Source organism: Eublepharis macularius, chromosome 3 (genome assembly GCF_028583425.1).
Source record: "Eublepharis macularius isolate TG4126 chromosome 3, MPM_Emac_v1.0, whole genome shotgun sequence".
Taxonomy (NCBI): domain Eukaryota; kingdom Metazoa; phylum Chordata; class Lepidosauria; order Squamata; family Eublepharidae; genus Eublepharis; species Eublepharis macularius.
In genome coordinates, this window is record NC_072792.1 from 83,958,297 (window position 1) to 83,984,068 (window position 25,772).

At 42.7% G+C, this 25,772-nt stretch overlaps 1 protein-coding gene across 1 annotated transcript; it reads left to right on the top strand.

The window, feature by feature from the left end:
* Positions 1-1,042: 1,042 nt before the first annotated feature.
* OTC (ornithine transcarbamylase) lies at positions 1,043-21,765 on the top strand. Its single transcript, XM_054973698.1, has 10 exons — positions 1,043-1,119; positions 4,683-4,830; positions 5,724-5,805; positions 10,435-10,522; positions 13,284-13,437; positions 14,145-14,267; positions 15,803-15,856; positions 15,939-16,088; positions 20,380-20,517; positions 21,244-21,765. Exons 1-10 carry the CDS (start codon positions 1,043-1,045, stop codon positions 21,301-21,303), a joined length of 1,074 nt encoding a protein of 357 aa, XP_054829673.1. The 3' UTR covers positions 21,304-21,765.
* Positions 21,766-25,772: the final 4,007 nt, after the last annotated feature.

Consider the following 25,772-nt stretch of genomic DNA (forward strand, 5'->3'; position numbering starts at 1 on the left):
CCATTCACTTGCTCTCCACTTGATCTGTTCACTTGCCAGGCAAGTGTAATTCGTCACTTGTAGCTTGGCTATTCACACAGCAGAGATGGGTGTGTTCAAAACAATGGTGAGCACAACAATCAGATTGTGAGTTTGCTATTGCTTACAGGTAGATAATATAATTTGTGGATGCCTGGTTTTGTTGCCAAGCTCTAGCTAGTGCCTTCCCCAAATTGCAAGTATCTCCAGGCTACAGAGATCAGTTCCTTTGGAGGAAATGGCAGCTTTGGAGGGTGGACTCTTAAGTTATAAGATCCCCCTCCTCTCCAAACTCTGCACTCCCCAGGCACTACCACTAAATCTCCAGAATTTCCCAGGTGGAAGCTGGCGACCCTACAACTGACTTGTATGATTCTTCTGCCTCAAAAAGGGAGAATGATTGTGAGAATCTGGAGAACCGGGTTTGATTCCCCACTTCTCTGCTTGAAGCCAGCTGGGTGACCTTGGGTCAGTCATAGCTCTCCAGAGCTCTCTCAGCCCCACCCTTCTCACAGGGTGATTGTTGTGTGGAGATAATAATAACATACTTTGTAAACCTCTCTGAATGGACATTAAGTTGTCCTGAAGGGTGGTATATAAATTAAATGTTATTATAACTGGGTGTCTGCATGTGGTATGACTTCAGTTTTAAGAACATTTCTGGGGGAATTTACATCTGAGTATACATCCTTAGGATTGCATTGTAGCTATAAAATAAAGAGTTTCTTCCATCATGAAAATACATCAATTAAATAGGGCTATAGGTATTGCTATAATGTTTCATCCTTGTGTTAATTACACAAAGTAAAGATTTTGCAATCCACCTAACTGATTACCTTTATCTTTAGTATTTACAAAAGGGAACAACATATTACTCCTCGGCAGATCTCTCAGGTAAACGAGTTAGAGATAACATGGTCTCATGATGGGTTTACCTTTGCTCTTTCACTGCAAGACGAGGCATTCCCTCTTTCCTAAGTCCAGTTAAGGCCAGGGATTTCTACAACTGTAGCATTAAATGAATATGCTGTTTAATTTTAGGTTCCTATGCCGTGCTGGAAATGCAAAGAAGATCAACATTCCTCTGCAGCAGTATGTTCGGTGAGTGTTTAATCCAAATTCATCATAATGTCTGAGGTGGGAGAGAAATCCTGGGCCAACTTGTCCAAATCATAGCCTTCCAAGTTTCTAAAAGGAATAAATCATAGCCCATTCTGCTCCGGGGACATAACTCCTTGCTATCCCAGAAGGCAAGCCGAAAGGCATGGAACTGGCTTGTCTGGGCCTTTTTGAATCTCTCGTGTTTGGTTAGCGTGATGTCATTTTTTTTAGTTTGCACTGTGTCAAAACACATTGGGATCAATGAGTGCTGGTGCTTTGGTCACCGATGCTGTCATTGGTGACATTCCGCCTTTTTTCTTTTCGCACATGCAATGAATCGATGCATCACTGGAATGCTAGATCAATCTATTTCCTGGATTTAATAATAATAATAATAATAATAACAACATTTGATTTATATACCGCCCTTCAGGACAACTTAATGCCCACTCAGAGCAGTTTACAAAGTATATCATTATTATCCCCACAACAAAACACCCTGTGAGGTGGGTGGGGCTGAGAGATCTCCAGAGAACTGTGACTAGCCCAAGGTCACCCAGCTGGCTTCGTGGAGGAGTGGGGAATCAAACCCGGCTTTCCAGATTAGAGTCCCGTGCTCTTAACCACTACACCAAACTGGCTCTCAATTTCTTCCTCTCAGCCCATCAGTGCATCAATCCTGCACTGGATTGAATTTTTTTTTTAAAGTGGAAAGGGATAGAAAAGAGGGGGTGGAAGTGGCTAGATAGACCGTAGTGGTCATTGTGATCTTAGTCACAATGAATTGGGCTGGCAGAGGGTGGAAGGGTAGCAGAAGATGGTAGAATGCTAAAAAACAGGATAAGGAGTGTGCACGGGGAAACAGCAGACAGAAAAATGGATTTTTTAAAGCATCAAGGTGTAAACGCTCTCAGGAAATCCACAGAAAAGCCACATAGTAGCTGGAGTGACAACTCATGGCAGCAAATCAGGTACAGATGGTCACAACCCCCTGTCCGCAGTATGAGAACTGAACCAGGAAAATTGGCTTGTTCAGAAGGGGTTCATGTCTCCTTTGCTTAGTAGCCACAAAAGTAGGATCAACATTCTACAGTAAAATTGTCAAAGCTATTTCTATCATTTAGCATTCTGTTTACAGATTGTTATTCTACAATTTTATGCAACACAGGGAAAATGTAGCTGCATTTCATTCCCAATGAATTGTGTCCTTCAATTCACAAACAACATTGACTTTTTTCATTTCTGATAGAGATGAACTTGGGAGAGAGGTCCAGAGGAGTTAGCCGTGTTAGTCTGTAGTAGCAAAATAAAAAAGAGTCCAGTAGCACCTTTAAGACTAACCAATTTTATTGTAGCATAACCTTTCGAGAATCACGTTCTCTTCGTCAGATGCATGGAGGGCAGAAGGAAACTGGTCAAATATAGAGGAGGAGAGGGGAGGGGGGGAGGGGAGGGGGAGGAGGAGAGGGGGGATGTAAACAACTCCTTTGATATGGAGATGCAGTCATATCAAAGGAGTTGTTTACATCCCCCCTCTCCTCCCCCCTCCCCTCCCCTCCCCTCCTCTATATTTGACCAGTTTCCTTCTGCCCTCCATGCATCTGACGAAGAGAATGTGATTCTCGAAAGCTTATGCTACAATAAAATTGGTTAGTCTTAAAGGTGCTACTGGACTCTTTTTTATTTTGGGAGAGAGGGGAATGGAGAACCCATAAATAACCCACAGAAGGAACGGAAAAAACTGGCTCCACTGATTATTTGACTTAATGTGTTTGTTTTCTGTTGTCTAATAAATTTATTAATGGAGAATTTGTTAGTGGCAGCAAAGATGATATTAACCAGCTATTGAAATGCTGCTAATATGACAATGGTCTGAATGACGTGGTTAAAATCCTTAAATTCCAGAACTGAAAAAATGATGCATGTTTTTTAAGAGAAATATACATTTGAATAGATTAGTTACATGACTAAATTGATTCCTTTTGCTAAATATTGGAATAATATTGCAAAATAGTATAACTAGAAAGATTTTTAAAAGAAATTGCTAATAGCACATTAATATAGTAACTAAATATCAACTGTAATGATAGGAAGTGGTTATTGTGATCACATAGGCCATGTCTGTATATTGCAAATGCATGAATAGACATATGGAGGACACACTAATGTGCTCTGGGTGTAGAAACATACTGTACTTCCTATGGGGTCCCTGTGACTGGAAGCTGAGATGCCCAGTGCCAGTTGCTACTGCCTCATTTGTGTCCAGTTGCAGTGTTTTAATTTTTCACATAGTAGTCATTCACTTATATAAAAGTAAGGTGTTGCAATCAGAGATGCCCTTGGATTGTCATCTAAACCTGCCACCCAATCAGAGAGATCACCGGAGACCCAGTATGGTTAGTGGACATCGGACTTGGATGTGGGAGACTTGGGTTCACATCCCCATTCAGCTATGAAGATCTATGAGTGATCTCTGACTAGTCATTCTCTCTCATCTTAATATAACTCACATGTTATACTGAGGCAATGCTGGGGAGAGGCAAATCATATACACTATTATGAGCAACTTATAAAAAGATGAGATAATTTATAGATAGATACTGAAATACAGGCAATGGGTTGTTGTCTAAATCTGCCACCCAAGTCTGCCAATGTCAGTACTTAGATGGGAATATATTTTGTCCTTCATGACATGCTTTTCAATTGCAGACCATTTACTTTGTCCCATATACACTAACTGGTGTCACAGACCTGTGTGGGAGAGAATAAGAGAGTTGCATTTGGTGTCAGAATGGAAATGAAAGAGTCGGTGGTGAAACATGGTTAGATTGGATGGGTATTGGGCAGGTTTGCTCTCCTCCAGCTGCATCTCTTAGAACAAGATGGAAATCATTAAGAACCAAGCCTAGCAATTATATAGGCCAATCCCAGTTCGGGGCTCGGAGTTCTCCCAGAATTACATCTGATTTCCAGACTACAGAGATAAATTCCCCTAGAGGAAATGGCAGCATTGGAAGGCAAACTCTACAGTATACCATAGATTCTGGATGGAATCCTTTCCCAGTTTCTCCTTCCAAATCTCCAGGAATTTTCCAGGCCAGAGTTGGCAACCTATTTCTCAGTCATCACATTTTTGCTATTCCTTCCTTGTGTGCCTGCAGAGCATACCATACAAAATTCTCCCAATATACATAATCACCAGTTTGTGTAGATAGGGCAATGCATGTCTTTTAACTTCAGTATATATGAATGTATACCCATTACAAACCTGAGCTAACATTGTCTTGTGGAAGTCAATAGCAGAAATATTTTTAAATGTTACATATGTTTAGATAGATAGATGATACATATCGACAGACAGACAGACAGACAGATAGATTATAGCATGAAAGTAGATACCATGACATGCTATCTAGGCATGGATTTGGGGTGTGCTTCTTATCAGGCAATCTGGATTACATGGCCACAGGCTGCTTGGGACGCACCATGACTGATTATGTGGCATTTATTGTATTCAAAGACCAAATTTTGAATTATGAGCTACATTCATTTGGTCATTTTAGGAGATATGGATTTGGACAACCTACTGAAACTCCTGTTCAGTTGAAAGGTGGTGATCTTCTGACTCTGCAAAATTATACAGCAGATGAAATCAAATACTTGCTTTGGGTGGCATCTGATCTGAAAGAAAGAATCAAACACAAACAGGAGGTATGCACATGACTTCAGTGTCTTATATTTTTTTCTGTAAAGCTATACATTTAATTTAGTGGTAACTGTCTTCTTGGAGATTAGTGAAGCTATTCACATCTCCTTTTAGCTCTTAAGCGCTTATAAGAATTGGGTTTTGTTTGTGTGTGATTGAGTGTGTGTGTAAAGTGCCATCTAAGAATTAATTGCATATTTTAGGCTGCACACATACTTGGGAGTAAATCTCATTGGATTCAGTAGGTTACTTCCAGTTAAGTATGCCTAGGATCATGTGATTACTTTATTTTTGGTTTTCAATATATATCATTTCTTATAAGATAGCAGATTTCAAATGTAAATAGATCCTCTTTTTCCACCCTCTCAGCTGCCATTTAAATTACTCACAAAGGAAAAAAAATTCTTATAATGGGCAGGAAACAGTAACTATTAAACCAGCTTCTTTCATTGTTAAACTTGATCATGTTTCACAGGTGCAAAACTGCATATAGTGCTCAAGCATCTCTCAATTTTCTTGCTTCTTGGCAATGCCACTCCCATCATCAACCTGAGCTCGGTGATCAATTTCCAAATGCCTAGCTTAATTTTCTGATGAGCTGTGTCTCCTAGAAACAATTATGACTTCCAATGCAAAAGGGGGGGGGGAGTTTCTGGCAATTATGTGGGCCAGAATGTTCTAATTATCTTCATGTTTGGCACTGCAACTCTTAAGAATATCCTGAAACTGGTGACCAATTTTGAGATTCTTAGCTCCATCTTCTGAGAAGTTATGCATCCCACAGATGGAAGGACAAACGGATTCTTTTAGACTAGTCCATCAAGTGTAAATAGATAGAACCACTATGATCTCTGTGCATACTTTATGACAAAAAGCGCTTTTCCTTCTTGTCTTTCAGTATCTGCCTTTATTACAAGGAAAATCTTTAACAATGATTTTTGAAAAAAAAAGCACAAGGACGAGATTATCTACAGAGACAGGTGAATACAGACCAAAATTGTGAGAGTAAATTTTTGTGAATGAACTATATTCTCTTAATATGATAAAGTCAGGATGTCATTTGAACTGAGCACCAATGAGATAAAAAGACAAAAAATAGATGCAAGAAGTTTTTAAAAAATGACCAGTTGCTTCATAATTTTTTATGCCAAATTCTGGCTATTGATACTTTAGTCTTATCTCTTTGATCATTAATACCAAGAAAAACAAGTGATAACAGAAAGTAATGGGCACAATCTAATAATAATAACAACAACAACAACAACAACAACATTTGATTTATATACTGCTCTTCAGGACAACTTAACGTCTACTCAGAGCGGTTTACAAAGTATGTCATTATTATCCCCACAACAATCACCCTATGAGGTGAGTGGGGCTGAGAGAGCTCTAGAAAGTATGTTACAAATTATGTCATTATTATCCCCACAATAATCACCCTGTGAGGTGGGTGGGGCTGAGAGAGCTGTGAGAGAGTTGTGACAGACCCAAGGTCACCCAGCTTGCTTCAAGCGGAGGAGTGGGGAATCAAACTCTGTTCTCCAGATTAGAGTCCTGCTGCTCTTAACCACTACACCAAATTAGACAGTGTTGTTAAATCAACTTTAAAAGTTATCCTTCACTGAATCATACTGATTTTGAGTTGTAATAAACATTTCTTTCTGCATAAAAAATAAACACATTCTGTATTCTTTGTGATCCACACAAAAATGTTTAAACATCAACATAAACAACATTCTTGATTAGATATGAGCATAAACGAACAGCCAAAGTAGACATTCAGGGGGTTTAAAAAGTACAGGCTTTCAAACGAATGGTTATGATGCCATCTACTGGTGAGAGTTAAAGAGCTCGTTAAACTTCCTCCCCTAAAATTAATGTTTTATCCCAGAAAACACTATGATAATGTTCCCAAAAAATTGGTTTGTGCAATGTTCTGTCTGCTTAATGCTAGACTTTAGCCCTGTTTTATTAAAAATCAGTAATAGTGATTGCTTTGATAGGCTATTTTTCTGCTTTATAAGTGCTCAAAGCAGGATGCATTCAAACACAGAAAACAGAAATAAATTATAAAATATTACTATACAATAAAACTCGGAGCCAAGAACTGAGGGACCAGAGTGCTTAATATTAAAAGACCATTGATCATGGTATCCTTCAGACCTCCTTTTGGGGATGGGAATGGAAGACACCATTTTGTGGTGGTTTCGGTGCTACTTGGAATTTGTGGAAATGGGCAGTTGAAGCTTGTCATGGAATGGAGGTAAATAGCATCACCTGGCAAATAACATCCTCTGTTAAAGGGACAGGACATTTTTATCTCCAGGCTGCTTAAGAGTTATTCTGGAGGTCCAGTGTGATGAAACTGCTGGAGAATACAAACCACAGGCCTATCAGATTTAACATATAAGTGAGGAATAAGATATCTAGAAAATCCAACACAGCCATGTTTAATTTCAAAATAACTAACTTCCCAAAGATTAGTAGATTAGTTAAAAAGGAAAGTGAAAGGAAGACTCAGGATGGACAAATCTTTCAGGATCCTTGGAAATTACAGTAATAGAAGCTCAGGTGCAATGTGTACCACTGATTAGGAAGATAAGAAGCAATGATTCTGAATGTTAAAAGTGCTACCGAGCTGTCATGGCCAATGATGGACCTATCCTTAATAAATCTGTCCAACCCCCTTTTAAAATCCATTTAAACCAGTGCCACATCTCATAGTGGTGAGTTCTGCAAGTCCACTATACATTATGTGTATTAGTTTTGTCTGCCTTAAATCTACTGGCAGTCAGCTTCATAGAGTGACCCCAAGTTCTATTATTACGGGAGAGGGAGAAAAGTTTCTCTCTACCAACTATCTCCACACCATACATGGGGTGGGGGCAGATATCAGGGGAGGGCTGTTGTTGTTGTTGTTGTTGTTATTTCAATTTATAAACCACCCATCCTCAGGGACTCTGAGCGGTGAACAACAGTTAAAATCAATAAAAACAAAAAAAACAATAATTCTAAAATCAACATACAATAAACAATAATAAAACAAATTAACCAAATACATTAAGGTGCAATGGAGGGGAGAACCCCACCCCCACTCCAAAGGTGGGAGGTCGACATGGCACCGCCTCTTCAACCACTGAACGCCTGGTGGAACAGTTCTGTCTTACAGGCCTGGCGGAACGATAATATGTCCCACTGGGCCTGGGTCTCCATTGACAGAGCGTTCCACCAGGCTGGGGCCAGGACTGAAAAGGCCCTGGCCCTGGTTGAAGTGAGGCGGGCTTCCTTAGGGCTGGGGACCACCAGTAAACATTTATCTGCTGATCGAAGTGGTATCCGGGGAACATACAGGGAGAGGCGGTCCCGAAGATATGCTGGTCCCAACCCGCTCAGGGCTTTAAAGGTAAGAACCAACAAATTGAACCTGATTCAGAATTCAAACGGAAGCCAGTGCAGCTGGTGGAGGACAGGTGTGATATGTGACTGGTAGGATATACCGGTCAGGACCCACGCTGCCGCATTCTGGACCAGTTGTAGTTTCCGGATCAGTCCCAGGGGTAGCCCAGCGTAGAGTGAGTTACAGTAATTTAGCCTGGAGGTGACCGTTGCATGGGTCACTGTAGCCAGGTCCTGGGGCGTCAGGTAGGGGGCAAGTTGCCTGATCTGACGGAGATGGAATAATGCAGACGTGGCAAGATTGTCCGGGGCTGTGTCTGGCTTTGGTGTGCGGGGTTCCACAAGGGGCGATACTCTCCCCAATGTTATTTAACATCTACATGCGCCCCTCACCCAGTTGGTGCAAAGGTTTGGGCTGGGCTGTAATCAATATGTGGATGACATCCAGCTTTTTCTGTTGATGGATGGCCGGCCAGACACGGCCCCGGACAATCTAGCCAGAGCTCTGGAGGCTGTGACGGCATGGTTGAAACAGAGCAGGCTGAAACTGAACCCAGTGAAGACGGAGGTCCTGCAGCTGGGACGGGGGCTGCCAGATGTTGGAATCCAGCTCCCTGCCCTGGATGGGACACCACTGGCAACTTTGCCAGTGGTGAAGCTTCTGGGTGTGCTCCTGGATGCCTCCCTGTCGATGGAGGCCCAGGTCATGGCGGTTGCCAAGTCTGCATTTTTCCATCTCCTTCAGATCAGGCAACTTGCCCCTTACCTGATGCCCCAGGACCTGGATACAGTGGCCCATGCAACAGTCACCTCCAGTCTAGATTACTGTAATTGACTCTACGCTGGGCTACCCCTGGGACTGATCCAGAAACTACAACTGGTCCAGAATGCGACGGCACGGGTCCTGACTGATATATCCTACCAGTCACATATCACATCTGTCCTCCGCCAGCTGCACTGGCTTCTGGTTGAATTCCAAATTAGGTTCAAGGTGTTGGTTCTTGCCTTTAAAGCCCTGAGCGGGTTGGGACCAGCATATCTTCGGGACCGCCTTTCCCTGTATGTTCCCTGGAGAGTGCTTCGATCAGCGGATAAATGTTTACTGGTGGTCCCCAGCCCTAAGGAAGCCCGCCTTGCTTCAACCAGGGCCAGGACCTTTTCAGTCCTGGCCCCAGCCTGGTGGAACGCTCTGTCAATGGAGACCCAGGCCCAGCAGGACATATTATCGTTCCGCCGGGTCTGTAAGACACAGCTGGTCCGCCAGGTGTTCGGTGGTAGAAGAGGCGGTGCCATGTCGGCCTCCCACCTTTGGGGTGGGGGGTTCTCCCCATTGTTGCACCTTAATGTATTTGGTTAATTTATTTTATTATTGTTTGTATGTTGATTTTAGAATTATTGTTTTTTTGTTTTTATTGATTTTAACTGATGTTCACCACCCAGAGCCCCTGAGGATGGGCGGTTTATAAATCGAAGTAATAAAATAAATGAAATAATAATAAATCAAAGAAATGAGTGACAAATAAAGGAATTCAGAGTGAGTCTAGGTTGAGTCTTTATGGATTTCCTGGCTCTGACTGAGGTGGTAGGGGATTTCCCAGAAAGGCAACAAAAGATGTGTCCATTCAGGCAGGGGAGTGTCCTGGGTTGAGAAGAGGGCTGGCAGGGTGGAGGCTTCATCCATGCCAGGAGCAGACTGGTAGGAGACATTCAGGTAAGGTCAGTAAAAGTAATCAAGGCCATGTGGCTGCTTGATAGTAATGAGATTTTGCACTCAGGAATACTTGCATTTGCTGATGAAATTACATTGATAGACCAAGATGGGAGCCTGGCTTTGCAAGCCCCTACAGTGATGGGTAGGCATGCAGATGTCCCATCAGTGAATCAGTTCCTTCCACTCATCAGCATAGCCTGATTAATGTCCTCACCTTCCCCAAACTGAGGCATTGCTAGCTCCTAAAATGTCTGTCAAAGTGAATTTAGCCAAAACGGAGTCATGGCAGACAGTCCATATATAGGAAGGGGGGTCCTTAGTAGTAGGGCTCCTTCTCCTTCAACTACATGACAGCCAGAAATTCAGTAACTGGGACTTTCCCCATAATTGCATCTTTGTGCCAGGAGAAGCTTCATATGTAGAATTTCTCTCTCTCATGTGGTAACAAATTACTTGTCCCATCTTGGATATCTAAAAGAACTGAGTATTGTGTCTGTTTTAGGATTTGCTGTCCTTGGAGGATATCCTAGTTTCCTCACAGCACACGATATTCACCTGGGCACTAATGAAAGTATCACCGACACAGCACGGTTTGTAATTATCCTGTTACTTCCCCATTTCCATAAGGTGCTACAAGACTCTTTATTGGTGGTGCTCCAACCATTGGGACAAACTACACCAAGCTTCTTCTTTAAACAGAAGAACCAATTTCCTCCTCAATTCTACAATTCACTTTTTAAAAGAGTTGATCAGTCCCCGTTTATTGTGTAGTTTAAGACTAAACCTGAATTCAGACTTCACAAATAAACTTCTATTTGTTTGTGACAAGCCTGATTCTGGTTTATTCACAGGCTCGCATGTTCCTTCCACAGGGAACTGTAAATCTGATTGCAGAAATAGTACTGGGAGAAGAGCTTGGGGAGAGAATCTTTCTTTCACCACAGTCCATTTTTTAAATCAAACTTGCTTCCACAAAGCTGATTTTTTGCCTCCTGTGGGAAAGTGTTGGAAGGTGAGTGAATTTTCTTCACAAAAGCAGCCCAAAGGGAAGGATTAAGCATCACAGCCCTGTCAGCCTGCAAATCACATTTTAAAAAGATTGGGAGATTGATCATTGATCGTTTGACCTCATATGTTGATTGAGCCTAAGGGCCAAACTAGATGTTTAAAATGTGACCACCACAGAGACATGCAGTCAGACAGCAGCTGCAAGTTCTTTGTGAGAACTCAATTCCTAACAGCCATAGGGACCCAATTTGGATTGGGATTACGGTGCAGGGGGAGGATAGGCTTAAGCCTTCCTCATTGTTTTCCTGACCCAAAATATCACTGAGGGGTACTACTCACCTCTTTGGGGGTTGCACCTGCAGTATTAGTGCACATGTAGCCCTAGTGCCAACCAAAGAGAGGGACACAGAAAACACTTCAAAAAAAACAAAAAACCGTGACCTGCTAACTACAGAATATGTAAAACAATAAAAGTATACACTTTTAATTTTTCTATGAAAAAAATTTGCCATGAAAGTACGCTTTGCATTGGGTAACACTTTTTATAGTGTACCTGTACGTGTAATGAGCAAGTCTGTCAGGAATCTATTGATGTAAATCCCCTTCAGTTGGGGCTTTATATATTTGTTGACTGTATTCACGCCTTCTGTAATATATTTTGTCAAATTTGTTTGCCATTGGGCACATGTATATTGTTTGGTTGTGACTTCGTGGGCAAAATAACTAGCACAGGGACCGCCATGGACTTCTCCTCCCTTGGGCGGAGAGCTGCGGAGGCTCCATGTGCGCTCTTGAGCCTTTACAAGCCGTTTGCTTCACTAGGAGTATTGTTTAAATAAAAATTACTGTACATTTGATATACTTTTATTGTTTTACATATTCTGTAGTTAGTAGGTCACGGTTTTTTGTTTTTTTGACATGTAGCCCTAGTGGGCAAATAATTCCCCCAAGGTTATTCGGGGTTTGAATCATGGCAAGAGAGAAAGGCCAAAGCCCCTCCTTTCTCCATGTCATGGTCCTGATCCAATTTGGGTCTCTGTGGCTTTTGGGAATTGAGTTCCCAAAAAGAACTTGCAGCTGATGACTGCCACAAGTCTGTAGTGGTCTTGAGTTAAATGTCATGTCTAGTTTAGCCCTAAGAGCTGGGCACTGGACCAACCAGACTTGAAAAAATATTAAGGCTTATATTTATATTTTCTAGTTTAGATAAGAAGCCAAGGGACATGTTGGTAAAATTCTGGTAGTGTACTTAAGAAGTTACTTTTCTTATGATAATCTCGTGTCCAGGTCACCCAGCTTGCCCGGACTTGGGGGGGGGGACTTTGGCAGGCCTTGGCAGCAGTGGGACGCTTGAAGCAAGCCCGGGGACCCCTTCCCTAAGATGGGAAAGGGAGAGAAGACACTGCAGTGACTGGCAGACCCTTAAAGCCCAAATGTTGTAGCAGAGGAATTCCACCCCCACAACACTTACTTGCAGTGGGGGGCCACTGCTTAGGTACCGGCAGTGGGAAAGGCAGCAACTGCAATGGCAGCAGAGCTGGGGCCAGCCAGGGCGGGCATGGGGAACCTAGATGAGGCATGGGAGAAAGCTTCCCCCGGGGATTGTGCAGAGTGGTCCAGGTGAAGCATGGTAGCCTAGTCTGGATGATGGCCTGGGGAGCACCTGGGCCCAGGCAGGCCCCTGTGAGCCAGGGCAGGGCAGAGATGCCATACCCAAGGGTCAACAGCTGGGGCTGGGAGGAGTGAGTCAGGAGCAGCTCTGACAGGCAAGCTATGTACCTGTCACCCCCCTCCATCCTGCAAGGGAGGAGGGCTAATTGAGGAGGAGGTTAGTGGAGCCAGGACAGAGGGTAGGGGAAGGTGCCATAAAGGCAAGGCTTTTCCATCCAATCAGGGAGGAAAAGCTGTGAGTGAAAGAAAGAGAGAGTGCGTGTGCTGGCAGTCACTTCCCAGGGGCTGAGAGGAGGACACCAGTGGCGCAAACCCCTCCCTCACCTAGGGAAAGCCTTACCTGTGCGTCCACTACCTGGATCTCTGTTTTCCAATCTGAAGCTGTAGGTTACATTTGGGGGATTCAATTTAAATTTAATTATTTCTTTAATGCAAATTGTCTGGAAACATTAGCTGTTCATTAAACAGTTCAAATGTAAAGAGACAATGAGTTGTTTTTTTCTTTCTTTGCTTATGCTGGATTGTACAATAGGATATTTTAAATTTTAAATTGTTAAAAATATAAAATAAATGACTTATTTCAATTTGCTCCATATACTATACATTATCAGGGCAGTAGAGATAATCTGAATTTATTAGGCTTGACTTGATATTTATTTTACTTTTCTGCAGAGTACTATCCAGCATGGCAGATGCAATCCTGGCCCGAGTATATAAACAGACTGATTTGGAACTATTAGCTCAAGAGGCCTCAATCCCAGTGATAAATGGACTGTCTGATTCTGACCACCCGGTCCAGATTTTAGCTGATTATCTTACACTTCAGGTAAAATTAGTCAGTTTTCTGCTTAACAGCACACTTTTATCGACCTGCACTCAGCTAAAAATTGGGAAATTTGGACATTAAACCTAAATATTTGAAACAACTAGAAGCTTCCAAAAAGACACAGAAAGGGATATAGTCCTGCAGCCCAGAGTGGGAGGTGCAAACTGGGAATTCCTGAGTTCATATTTCAATGAAGCCTCATATTTACAAGGCAGCGAAGGCAGAATACTAGGCTGAGTCCAAACTAAATTTTCCATGAATGGAAGGGGAGGAGTATTTTCTGCCAATTTCCCTTTCTGCTGTAGACCCCCAAGTCATCCTTCAGGCAGTTCATGAGAGTCCCTCTCCTCCAGGAGCAGTTTTGGAGATCAATGAACTGCATGTGGAAGGAGGAGGTAAGAAATTTCTGTTTTGCTGACAGAAGTGTCAGCAGAAATTCTGATCCAACCCAGCACAGTTACTCTTCCAATGAACTTTTATTTGGCTGTAAATAACACTGCATTTAGAGGCTAATGTAAACCCCTGAAATGTTTCTAGGGTTTCCTGCAAGGAGAGATCAGAAAGAGTCAGCCTTGAATATGCCATCTGTGGGCTGGGTTGCAAATATAGTCAAAGGCCTTCTTCATAGTTAACAACTGACTTCTGAAGAGAATGGAATTGTGACAGTGCTGGTTTGATCAGCCATTTACTTCTCACCTTCTCTGCAGGAACACTATGGATCTTTGAAGGGACTGACCTTGAGCTGGATAGGTGATGGAAATAATGTCCTGAATTCCATTATGATGAGTGCTTCCAAATTTGGGATGAATCTGCAGGTTGCAACTCCAAAGGTAAGGAAAGAAAATAACATTATCTACGTCTTTTCAGTATTAAAAAAATGTTTAAGCTGCATTATAAAGAGAGCAGAAAAAGAGTAACAAGTGGTATTATAAAATATATAACAGCAAAAACCACGTAACGTGCCTACTAACAACCACAATGATGTATTTAATCATACAAGTACATAAACCACATTACACAGTAAAACACATATGCAATAAAACAACTATTCAACAAATGATTCCGCACTTCACATATGGAAAACCATTAATACAGTTGCTAAAATACAGGTACCACAGAATGATAAAGTGCTGGTGCTACAAATTGCTACATGAATTCATTGTACATATAATTATTAAAGTGCAAGTGCATGTGGGGGTGCATGAATGGGTCCCAGAACACACACATACACCCCATTCATGCATGTGGGGGAGCATGAATGGGTCCCAGAACACATGGCTGGGAAGCCCAGTTATAGGGCAAAACATTCCCTGGGGCAAAATTGACATCTGTGTCCCAAAACAATGGCTTAATGGCTGTCTCCAGAGGAGGACAAAGGAGATGGGATGGACAGTAGGTGAAAATATTGCTTGATGACCTGGTAAGTACTGAATGGGAAAAGCTCTCCAGTTTGCTGAATAGCCTTGATTACGGTAAATGGGTGAGGGGAAGTAAAGGAAGGCATTGATGAGATTAGGCAGGGAGTTTTCTTAGGAAGCCTCTTTATCTCTGCGTTTCTTCGGGGCATGGAGGAATAGTCAGTCAGTCACCTACCTCTGACTCATGTCCTGGTAACTTTCCAGTCCTCCTGCCTAGCTGACATCTGCTCTGGACCAGGCAGTGCCTTGGAGTTGTGGCATATGAGGAGGGGGTTTATGATATTTCATCCATTAACTGCCCTTTCAGCGTGAAGAGAGAGTCTGACTGCTAACAGCATATGGCCATGAATCTACAGGGCAGACCATCAGTCTTAAAAAGGAAAATAATAGAAATTTTAGCTGGGCATCTAACTTCATAAAATCCACGTAAAAGTACAAACCTAAATTAAGTTTCTTATTTAATCCAATTTGGGAATACCTAAATAAGATGCTATTGATAATGCTAGCCTTTTTTACTCTGGGATTAGTGGGATGAAGCTGTCAACAAAACTAGTACATTTCCACCTTGAAGAGGAATCCTTGATTTATAAAGAAACAGTTTAGTGGTATTCTGAAATGAGCAAGGAAATATGAGAATGAAGCCAGAAACTGATGGTTAACCTTGATTAGGTTATAATAACCCACCCTCCCATTACAAAGAGAATTCTGTTAGCCCTGCTGGGTTATGGCTCAATCCCTGTGTCAGTCTTGCCTTCTAAGATCAAAGGGACAGTTGCTTAAGCTTGTGCCTAATTCAGCTCAATCATATTAAGCTCCTTGCCAAGACAGGTACTGCACTATAGTTTGCAAATAACTAGACAACTGTGTTTTCTGGCACAATCTGAGATTGCTGTCTATATTTTTAATATGGTTAGAATACAGTGTAATGTTGTTATTTATTTTGACAGGGTTTTGAGCCAGATCCCACAATAACCAAAATAGCAGAAGAGTACTCCATAAAGGTATGCACGTGAAATTTTAAAACACAATCTCTTTTCTGCTACATGTGAACTTGAGTCATTTTGTCTGCTTTCTTCACATTAGTATGGCACCAAATTGTTTCTCACAACGGACCCTTTGGAAGCTGCCTGTGGAGCCAATGTTTTAATCACAGACACATGGATAAGCATGGGGCAAGAAGAAGAGAAACAAGAGAGGCTGAAGGCTTTCCAAGGTTATCAAATCACAATGCAGGTAAAAAGCAGAGGAGAGGTTTTTTCAGTTTATGATTTTGTAGATTCTAGCAGAAATTTTCAAAAACAGACATATTTTTAGTTTTTGTTTGGAAAGAATGGGTAATTCTAATTATTATAAGTCCTCTAAAGGAACTTTTACCCTGATGGAATGCTTCAAGTGTATTTAAATCCCTACTGACAGTGAACAAATCTTCAGGACGAACACCACATGAATAAGATCCAGAGGAGTTAGCTGTGTTAGTCTGTAGTAGCAAAATAGAAAAGAGTCCAGTAGCACCTTTAAGACTGACCAACTTTACTGTAGCATAAGCTTTCGAGAATCGCAGTTCTCTCCATCGGACGTCATGTCACTTTTTTAAAAAACTTAGAGCATGCTTAGTAAAGTTGCAATATTGCTTCTGACGAAGAGAACTGTGATTCTCGAAAGCTTATGCTACGGTAAAGTTGGTTAGTCTTAAAGGTGCTACTGGACTCTTTTCTATTTTACCACATTTATAAGGTACCTTCCTATTTTGCTAACGTGTTAACATGGCGAGGCAAGTAACATTTGCTCTTCTCTCTCTCCTCTTTGCTTAAATCCTGGGTATTATGAACCAGAAGCTGCTCACTTGAGGAAGTTTAGCAACCCCTTTTATAATTATCCTTACGAATTCTGACTGAAAATTATTCCTCTTGACTTACAAGCAGAGGTAGATTGCTGCCACCAGCCTTCTATATATGATTTCTCCTTCAAGGCAGGTGACTCCCTCCCTTGAGAAACAGAATAGAGAGATACACTACAAAAGCAGATGTAAAACGCTTGGGCCCCTTTCGCACTTACGAGCATTCTCCCCCATCACAATGGCTTTGGCATGGCACTCCCATGTTCTACACTGTTGGAGGCAGTTTTGATTTGGGCTCTTGTTTTTCATTTTAGGCTGACTTTGAAGCCTCTGTGCAGTGTTGGGCTTTCAGGGCTTTGCAATTCATGTCACTCATTTTTTTTAAACTTTGAGCATGCTTAGTAACGTTGCAGTATTGGAACCCATCCCCCACCTGTATTTGCTGATTGGGCTGTCCCATGCCCACTGGAGAGGCAATTAGTGGTGGAGTTCTGGAGGGAAAATGTACTTTTCCTGCTTGTTCCATTCTCATTTATTTATTTTTTTAGCCAAGCCAGAAAAGGGTTAAAATGCTTCTGGTTCATTGCCTCCTGGCAGCTACCCTGCTGCTATGTTTTGTAAAAGGCAGTGCAAAAAAGCTTGTTTTTTAGCTAACCAGAGGGAGGGGGAAAGCAGCCATTTAACCCTTTCCTGGCTTTTAAAGCCAGGAGGGAATCAGCAGTAACATTTCTGCACCTCAACATTACAAACCATTCCTGGTTTTAAAAAGAGAGAGACAGAGTGTGTGCACACCCTAGAGGGAGAAAGGGAAACACAGCCATTTAACTCTTTCCTGACTTTTAAAGCCAACAGAGAATAAGCAGCAAGTTCAGGAATGGTTCCTGGCTTTGGGGGAAAAAAGTGTGTGTGTGCAAACCTAGGAGGAAGGAAGCCAACGGAGAAGCAACCTTATGACCCTTACCTCAATTTACTGATAAAAATGGTGGACAAGGAGTTCAGAGAGCTGAGGAGGGTGGAAGTAGTTAATTCCGCACAGACCAATCAGCTCCCAAGGAAAAGGAGAGGAGGGGGAAGAGAAGCAAAAAGAGGACAGAAGTGTTCACACTGACATAATTCGGGCCAGCCATGACTCAGCAGCAGCTTAAAAAATAACATTGCAGTATGTCCTCAAGGAGAAAAATCAGGGATGTTGCAGACAAAAAGTGGTACTACGTTCCATGACTACCTTTCAAGTGTGAAACCCCTGCAAACATGGGATGCGGAGCAGGTACTGAAACACTTTAAAGTCCCAGTGTGAAAGGCACCTGACTCTGATTTTTTCTAACTTCCCAAGCACCTACTTTTTAACAGATTCCTAAGATTACATTAGAAGCTAAGCATATGGGGTTACTGAGTTTGCAATATTACACAAGTTGGGTGAGCAGATAGCATTAAAAAGTTTGTTTTCTGCTGATAAACCAGAGAGAAATAAAAGCATAAACAAAATCAGAAAAGATAACAAATTGTAAAAAATAATTCTAACTGCTCTGCTCTTGTTCAGCAGTGGTAGCTCTTTGCTGAGCTGACGCTATGCCTTTATTGCAATGATAACAGGATGGGTGATGTTTCTTAACTGTTTACTAGTCTGTGCTTAGGAGGAAGTATATTGGGTTTCAAAAGACAAGATGTAAGATGGCCTCCGGGTAGACTCAGTCAAGTACTGTCAGTGCTGATCCTGCATGTATTCATATCATCCCAGAGGTAGTATTTAATTAGTAGATATCTAGTGTATTGAAATTGTGATCAAAATGTTTTCACCATCACATTGGCCCTTTGTGATAAATTATTTGGGGCCTAATTCATGTAAAGGTATTCATAACACCACCACTGAAAGGAATTTCATTAGTTGTAGTGAATTGGTTCTATTGGTTTCAGTACAATCTAGGACTGATTAACTTTAGCTGGATTGGTATCTTTATGTAAACAGATCTGTAAGAAATGCATCATTACCTTATGAACTGGTTTTCATTAAGCTGTGATTTATTCTACTCTGCTTTTGTTTCTTAAGCTTCTGTACTAAGATAACAACTCCTTAAAATATTTCCTTCACTGAGATGTGTTAATATGCCTGCTATAAATCAGAATTGTCTGGGCAGGACTAGGAGCACATTTGTATATATGAAAACATGAAATCAAAAATAGATTTCCATTTAAAATAGAAAATGGAATCTAATAAAATATTTACAATAAGCAGGGGGCGGGATCCCTGTATAATTGACCAAATTTTATCTTCACTTCCCATAACAGTAGTCATGGATGTCTTCAAAATTGCTTAGAATACTCTATGAACCTTTGTTCATATATTCGATTCATACACAATGAATTATTGATATATGAACTAGGTTCTAGTATTTTAAAGCATGATTTAATAGGTCATTACAAAAATATTATATTGGTCCACACAACAGCGCCTCAAAATGTACCCATTGATCCACCACAGAATCTATGCTTGCTTCTAAAGCATATTCAATACCTCTTCATTACAATGGCACATATAGTATCTTTATCTGCTCCAAAGGACAGCCTGGCCATTGGATGTATGAGCTGTCTTTGTTGCAGGCCCTGAAGGAAGCACTGATTAACCACTGGCGTAACAGTACTGATAGCAGGCAGAGACTGTGGAAGGAAGGCTGTGCAGACCAGTGCTAACAACAGGAAAGACACCAACCCCTAGAACACTACTGACAAGAGTGGCATTACTATGGCATACAAACCAATCAGAGGCATTGTTACCCTTAGATAAGGCATTTATTAGTTTTTTACCCAATTATACTGTCCTGCAGCTAATTGGAATTCTTTAATATTTTACACAACATGCTTCTTCCACATTGATGTGCAAAGTGCATGACGTGACTCGAGATTCGTAGATGGGAAAAACGGATTTCTGGGTGTGAAGGGACTATGAATCTAAGATGGGGTAGCCAAGAATACTGGTAAAGTCCAATCCATATATTCAAAGTTACAAAGCAGCTTCGCATATGCACTTTTCAATGATGTTTCTTTAAGTGCACCTGCATGTGTGTTGAGGATAGGGAACATTGAGTATAGTAATGTCCACAGCCCTTTAATGTGCTATACACATGCAAAACCACCCCAAAAGAAGAAAAAATGCTATTTATTTTCTTATATTCAGTCGAGATGTTTGTACAACATGGTTAAAGATAAGGTCTAATTCATATGTTACCACTGAGGATCCGAGCAACCCCCTGTGCACTCCAGCTCTGAGGAGATCCAGAGAGCTACCCTCAGCTTCCGCACACTAAAGTGGCAACACATGTGGCATCTTTAAGGTGAAGCCTATTGCGCTGTTGTTTAACTGATACTGGCCCTTTAACAGCCCTCTGCCTGCCCATCAACTTGGAGACAGCCAAGGATAGGGAAATGAGATGAGTCACAGCTGGGATGTGGAGGTGGCAGCAGCTTCCCATAGGAATTGCTCAGATTCCATGACAGTTCCAAAGGTTGGCCCCAGTGTGGGCCAAGCCCTTCAAAAGGCAAAGGTAACTTGGCTGAGAAGTACTAGGGGAGAGAGAGAGAACGAACAAGGGTGGAAGTAACACCTTAGTTGCATACTGTGTGGTCTTTTGTTGTTACAGTGGCATATAATTCCATTCAGTTACAAATTATATATTTCTTTTCAATTCTTAGACTGGGAAAGTGGCTTCTCCTGGCTGGACCTTTTTACATTGCTTACCTAGAAAGCCACAAGAAGTGGATGATGAAGTGTTCTATTCACCACAATCACTGGTTTTTCAAGAGGCTGAAAACAGGAAATGGACGATTATGGTATGGGTGCTGTGAAAAGTCATGGCAAAAAGTGTTTTGAGCCAACATAGCCACAATGACATTCTATGTGATGCAGGTGAACCTACTCCACTCTGCTATGTCACCTGGCAGTTACAATCTTCCTTATGACTATTATAAGAATATATTGCTCAACTTGCACTGGTGTGGCTGGGTCAGTTAATCAGTCCAAATGCCTTCAGGATGGCACCTGAGTTATCTCCGGTCTAGCACCCAGCCCATTTCCAAGCCACATAATATTTTTTAAAGCTATCACTGCTGTTACAGCTGTGGTTCCATCAAGGTATGCTGCTGTGCTGGAACATGATGCTGGGAGACTTGCTGTTTCACCTCATGACATTTGGTTTGTGTGGTGCTGCAAGGGCCCACATGGCTTCCATGTTATTCAACATCTGAATGAAGCTGCTAATTGAAATTATCCCAAGATACGGGCGAGAGATGGCTTCATTATGCAAATGACATTCAGCTCTTTCTCTACTTACAAAGCAGTTGAGGCTCTGAACTAGGGCCTCGGGTTAGTGATGGATTGGGTATGTTTTATCGGCTTAATCTTAATACAGACAAAGCAGAAATGTAGATTGGGGCAATGTTACAATAAAGGCACTCTGCATATGCATATGGGCGTGCTCCTTTATGTGTTCTTTGTCAGCTGCTTCTGTGAAATTTTGTATGCAGTAACCTTTCATTCATTTGTATTCTCTCTTCTAGGGTGTCATGGTTTCCCTGCTGACAGATTACTCACCACAGCTGCAGAGGCCTGTGTTTTGATTTTTGGGGTTCTGCCAAGAGAAAAAAATTCCTCTCTAGCAAAATATTCTGATCCATGAAATCACCTTTCTGAAAAGCATGATCAAAGCAGTGACAATGATTTACAAGAAGTGTGAAGGTGCCTATAATGCCTATAACATGAGAATATTTTACTTCTGCATTTGTTTAAACACTTAAGCCATGCTGCTGCATTTCTTTCTTTGATTTGTGTTTTGCTCTACATCCTGCATATTGATTACTCCTCCAAACAATTACAGTTTAATAAATGGCTCAGTAAGAAACACAAGTAGTGTTTCGCCAGTGCAGTAGTAGAATTGATCTCATAAATGTGTCCTGGAGTAAAAATCACTGTGTTTTTGCAAAAGCTGTCATATTTCCTTGAAGGAGGATATATATCAGGGAGAGGAAGGACATTTTTTTCCTAAGCAACCTGGACATGTTCCAAATCCTGTTGAAATAAATCTAAATTATTTCCCTTCTTACAGGCTTCCATCGATCAGTTATACCTCCCTTTATACTGGGTCTAATAGAAGAGAGAAAGTCCTATAATCTGGTAAAAAAAATATACTTTGATGGAAGGCTTACATCTTGTTTTAAAGGACTGTGCCTTAGGGCTAAACTAAACAATAACATTTTGGTGAACCAGGTCCAAGGAACCCAAACTTAACTTGCATTCCTCATAGTCACACAGCAGGTGGGACCATGATTCATCTTGGAACTGCAGTGTGAGGGGAGGAGGGACTCCTTCTTTACCCTTGTAATGTTTTCTTGAGCCATAACTGCCAGGGAGGAGTTAAAATGGGGAAGATAGCTTGCCTTCCAGCCACACTACAGTTCCGATCAGAATCGGGCTCCCACTGATTTTTAATATTTTCTCCACAGCTGCTATGTGGCAGAGGGGAAAGTGGGTTGGGTAAAGGAACCCCAGAGCCTACCAAAAACATACCATATTGTTAGCCCAGACTGCTTTATGGCTTCTCTCTGGAATGTAGTTCTGGGGAGTTTTAGTGGTTCTGATGGCTATTTGTGTCTGGGTTAGAATAGTTGATAAACCTGCTATTTCAGTGCAGATCGTAGCTGATATACACTGGAGTAGACATTTTTAAAGATGACCACTAAGCAAGACTGTTGGCTGTCACAACTCGGACTTAGTTTTTTTGCATTAAGACTGTTAGGGAAAGTCTGTTTTGGGGTTGGAGATTTGGCCTGAAGCATGATCTGACCACTATCTACTCAAAGCAAGAGTGAATGTGGCTCTGGCACTTTGGAGGAGAGGGGGCCCAGTGAAAATGGTTCACACACAGAGACTCATGCATTCCACTCTGTCCCAGAATGCTTGAGATGGGGGAGGTTAGGATTCCAAACACAGGCTCTGTTGAGGCTGTGGTGGGAGCTCTGAATGTGAGGATCTCAGAAGCTAGGTTGCCCCTTGCTGACCATTCCCATCCCTGGGGTGGAACCTGAACTTGTGGTTTATCATGGCGCTGGGTGACCTAAAGAGTGCTGGGAGATGTATGGAACAATGCTAGTGGAAAATTCGTACAATTCATCAGAGCATGTTATAGCGTTTACTGTAAGTCTTATGAAATAGCAGCAGCAGCAACAAACTGTTACTTCTCTGCTATCTGGTACCAGCCAGTTCATGGCTATCCCATTTGTTCAAGATACCTTGACATCTATTGACTCCTAAATCTTTATTGTCTCAGGAACAGGAAATTAGTTGTGATGCATTTGCAAATTTTTTTGCTAACAAAATCTCATGAATAAGCTCTGACTTGGATTATGGTTATAACATGAATCAAGGCAAAAGGACAGGGGGAACGGTCCCGAACTCCAAGGCAAAAGGCACACTAGGATCAAAAGCCACAAATAAATTCTTAGTGTAAAGCTTATTTCTTTTGCTGAAAAATAACCTGCTAGACAAGAATCAAGTTTCTTCTTAGTTTTAGTTGAACAGAATTTCCTCTCTTGTCAAGAAATAGGCTTTACACGCTTTACAAAAGAAATACGCTTTACACTAAGAATTTATTTGTGGCTTTTGATGAAGCTGTCAGAGAGTGTGAGTGGAGCAGCCAGAGAGTGTGGGTGCTCCCCTGTCTTCTTGATTTGACCCTCGGCGCTTGTGAATAAAGCTTTGGATTGCAGCAGCAGTCTTTTGGCGTGTCCTTAGTGTGCCTATAACATGAATCAGACAGAAGAAATATCTAACACATCATCTGATCAGTTTATGGATCATTTGACCCAGTTACTGTTGTAGATGTTGATTGATAGATCTTTGAAGGCTGTCATTTGCGCTCTGGATCCTTGTCCATCCTGATTGCTGGAAATCATGTAAAGACCACATAAATGAATCCCTAATGTCTATCATAATTCAATCACTGACTCAGGGACCTTCTGTCAGGCATTCAATGAGACAATCATCCATCCTCTGCTTAAAAAGCCATCCATACAGAAAAGTCATGTGGCCAATTATCACCTTGTCTCTAATTTGTCCTTTCTGGTAAAGGTGATCGAGAGAACAATAGTGGACCAACTCCAGGTCTCCTTGGATAACTCCTGTGCTCTGGGCCCTTTTCAGTCTGGTTTCAAGCCAGACAATCAAACAGAGATAGGGGTGTGCAGCCTGAAAATATTCGGGTTTCCCGCTTCGGGTTGACCGAAGTGGGAATTTTACTATCTTCAGTATGCTCCATAAATATTCAGAGCATTCCAAAGTGAGGGGGCAACTCCTCCACCCCCACCCCCCTGGGGCAACCCCTCCACCCCCACCCCCCCTAGGCAACTCCCTCACTGTCTCGATGCAGACTCACACTGGCAGCAGGCAAGGGATAACTCCCAAGTTGTCCGAGCAGGGCAGCACCCAGTTCCAAGGTTCAGGCAACAACTGGGCACACTCACGGCTTCAAGTCCAAAGGGAGATTCCAAAAACACATCCACAGGAACAGGCCAAGGTCAGGGACAAGAGAATCAGTTCCAAACAGCAGCAAGGTCAGTAGTGAGCGGACTCGTTGCTTCCACGCAGCCACTTCCTCTTCGGCTGCTTTTAAGCCTCACAGTGCTCAGCTGCTTGTGCTATAGCACGCACCTGCCGGCTGTCTCAGTCCTGCTCCTGCGAGCACTCATCATCACTAATGATGCTGGGCTGGTGCTGTGCTGCTAGCCTGGCACTGCGCCTTCTGGCTTGGAGGGCTCTTCTAGCCTTCCTCTGGCAGCGCTCCCGAGGCTCTGGTGATGAAGGGGGAGAGCTGGCCTGTACCTGGCTTTCTGTTGCCAGCCCAGGGCTGGGAAGCTGAGGAACCGATGTGCTGGGACCTGGCTGTGGATCAGTATCTGAGCCTTCAGAGCCTGCCTCCTCCTGCAGTGCCTCTGCCATTGGCTGTGGATCTGGGTGAGGTTCACCAGCTGCCTCTTCCTCAGAAGAGTCCTCTGAGTCTCTCTGCTCCACTGGGCCAGGTTGGTCCATGACATCATCCCCCTCCCCATCTGAGCGAGGACCCGGCTTTTGCGGATATGCCTGATGAAACCGACGGAGCAGGGCTGGGGCATGGATATTACAGGCGGGTTCCCATGACTGTTCCTCAGGTCTATACCCTTTCCAGTCAACTAGGTATTGGAGGCGTCCCTGTCGCCATCGGGAGTCCAGAATCTGTGCGACCTCAAATTCCTCATGTCCCTGTACCATGACCGGTGGTGGCGGGGCTGCAGAGGGGCGTGCAGGATCTGGAGGGGAAACCGGGACTAGCAGGGAACAATGAAAGACAGGGTGGATCCAAAGTGCAGGTGGAAGATGTAACTGGTAGGCCACTGGATTGATTTGGTCTATGATGGGGAATGGGCCTATGAATCTGGCGTCCAGTTTTCGAGATGGTCGCAGGCTCTTTAAATGCCGGGTTGAGAGCCAGACCTGATCCCCAACCTTCAGGGTCTCCCCCGGTCGCCGTTTCCGGTCAACAGCTGCTTTATATGCTTGTTTGGCCTGCTGTAACTGTTCCTGGAGGACTTGATGGAGGGCTTGAAGCTCCTGGACAAGATCATTAGCCGACGGGACCATTGAATCGGGTGCGACTGGAGGGAAGAACCGGGGGTCGTAGCTGTAGTTGGCCATGAATGGTGTTTGGTGGGTGGAGGAGTGTACTGCATTATTGTAAACAAATTCTGCCAAGGGCAACAATGCCCCCCAGTTATCCTCTTGATGGCTGACATAACACTGTAAGTACTGTTCGAGCATGGCATTCGTACGTTCGGTTTGGCCATCCGACTGTGGGTGATATGCTGAGGAGAGGTGTACTTGGGTCCCTAGGAGGGAGTGTAGGGCACGCCAAAACCGCGAGGTGAACTGGACTCCTCTATCCGAAATCAGGTGAGCAGGCAGTCCATGGAGTCGGAAAATGTTATGCAAATATAGCTGGGCCGTTTCACGAGCAGAGGGAAGGCCTGTACAGGGAATAAAATGTGCCATCTTTGTGAGT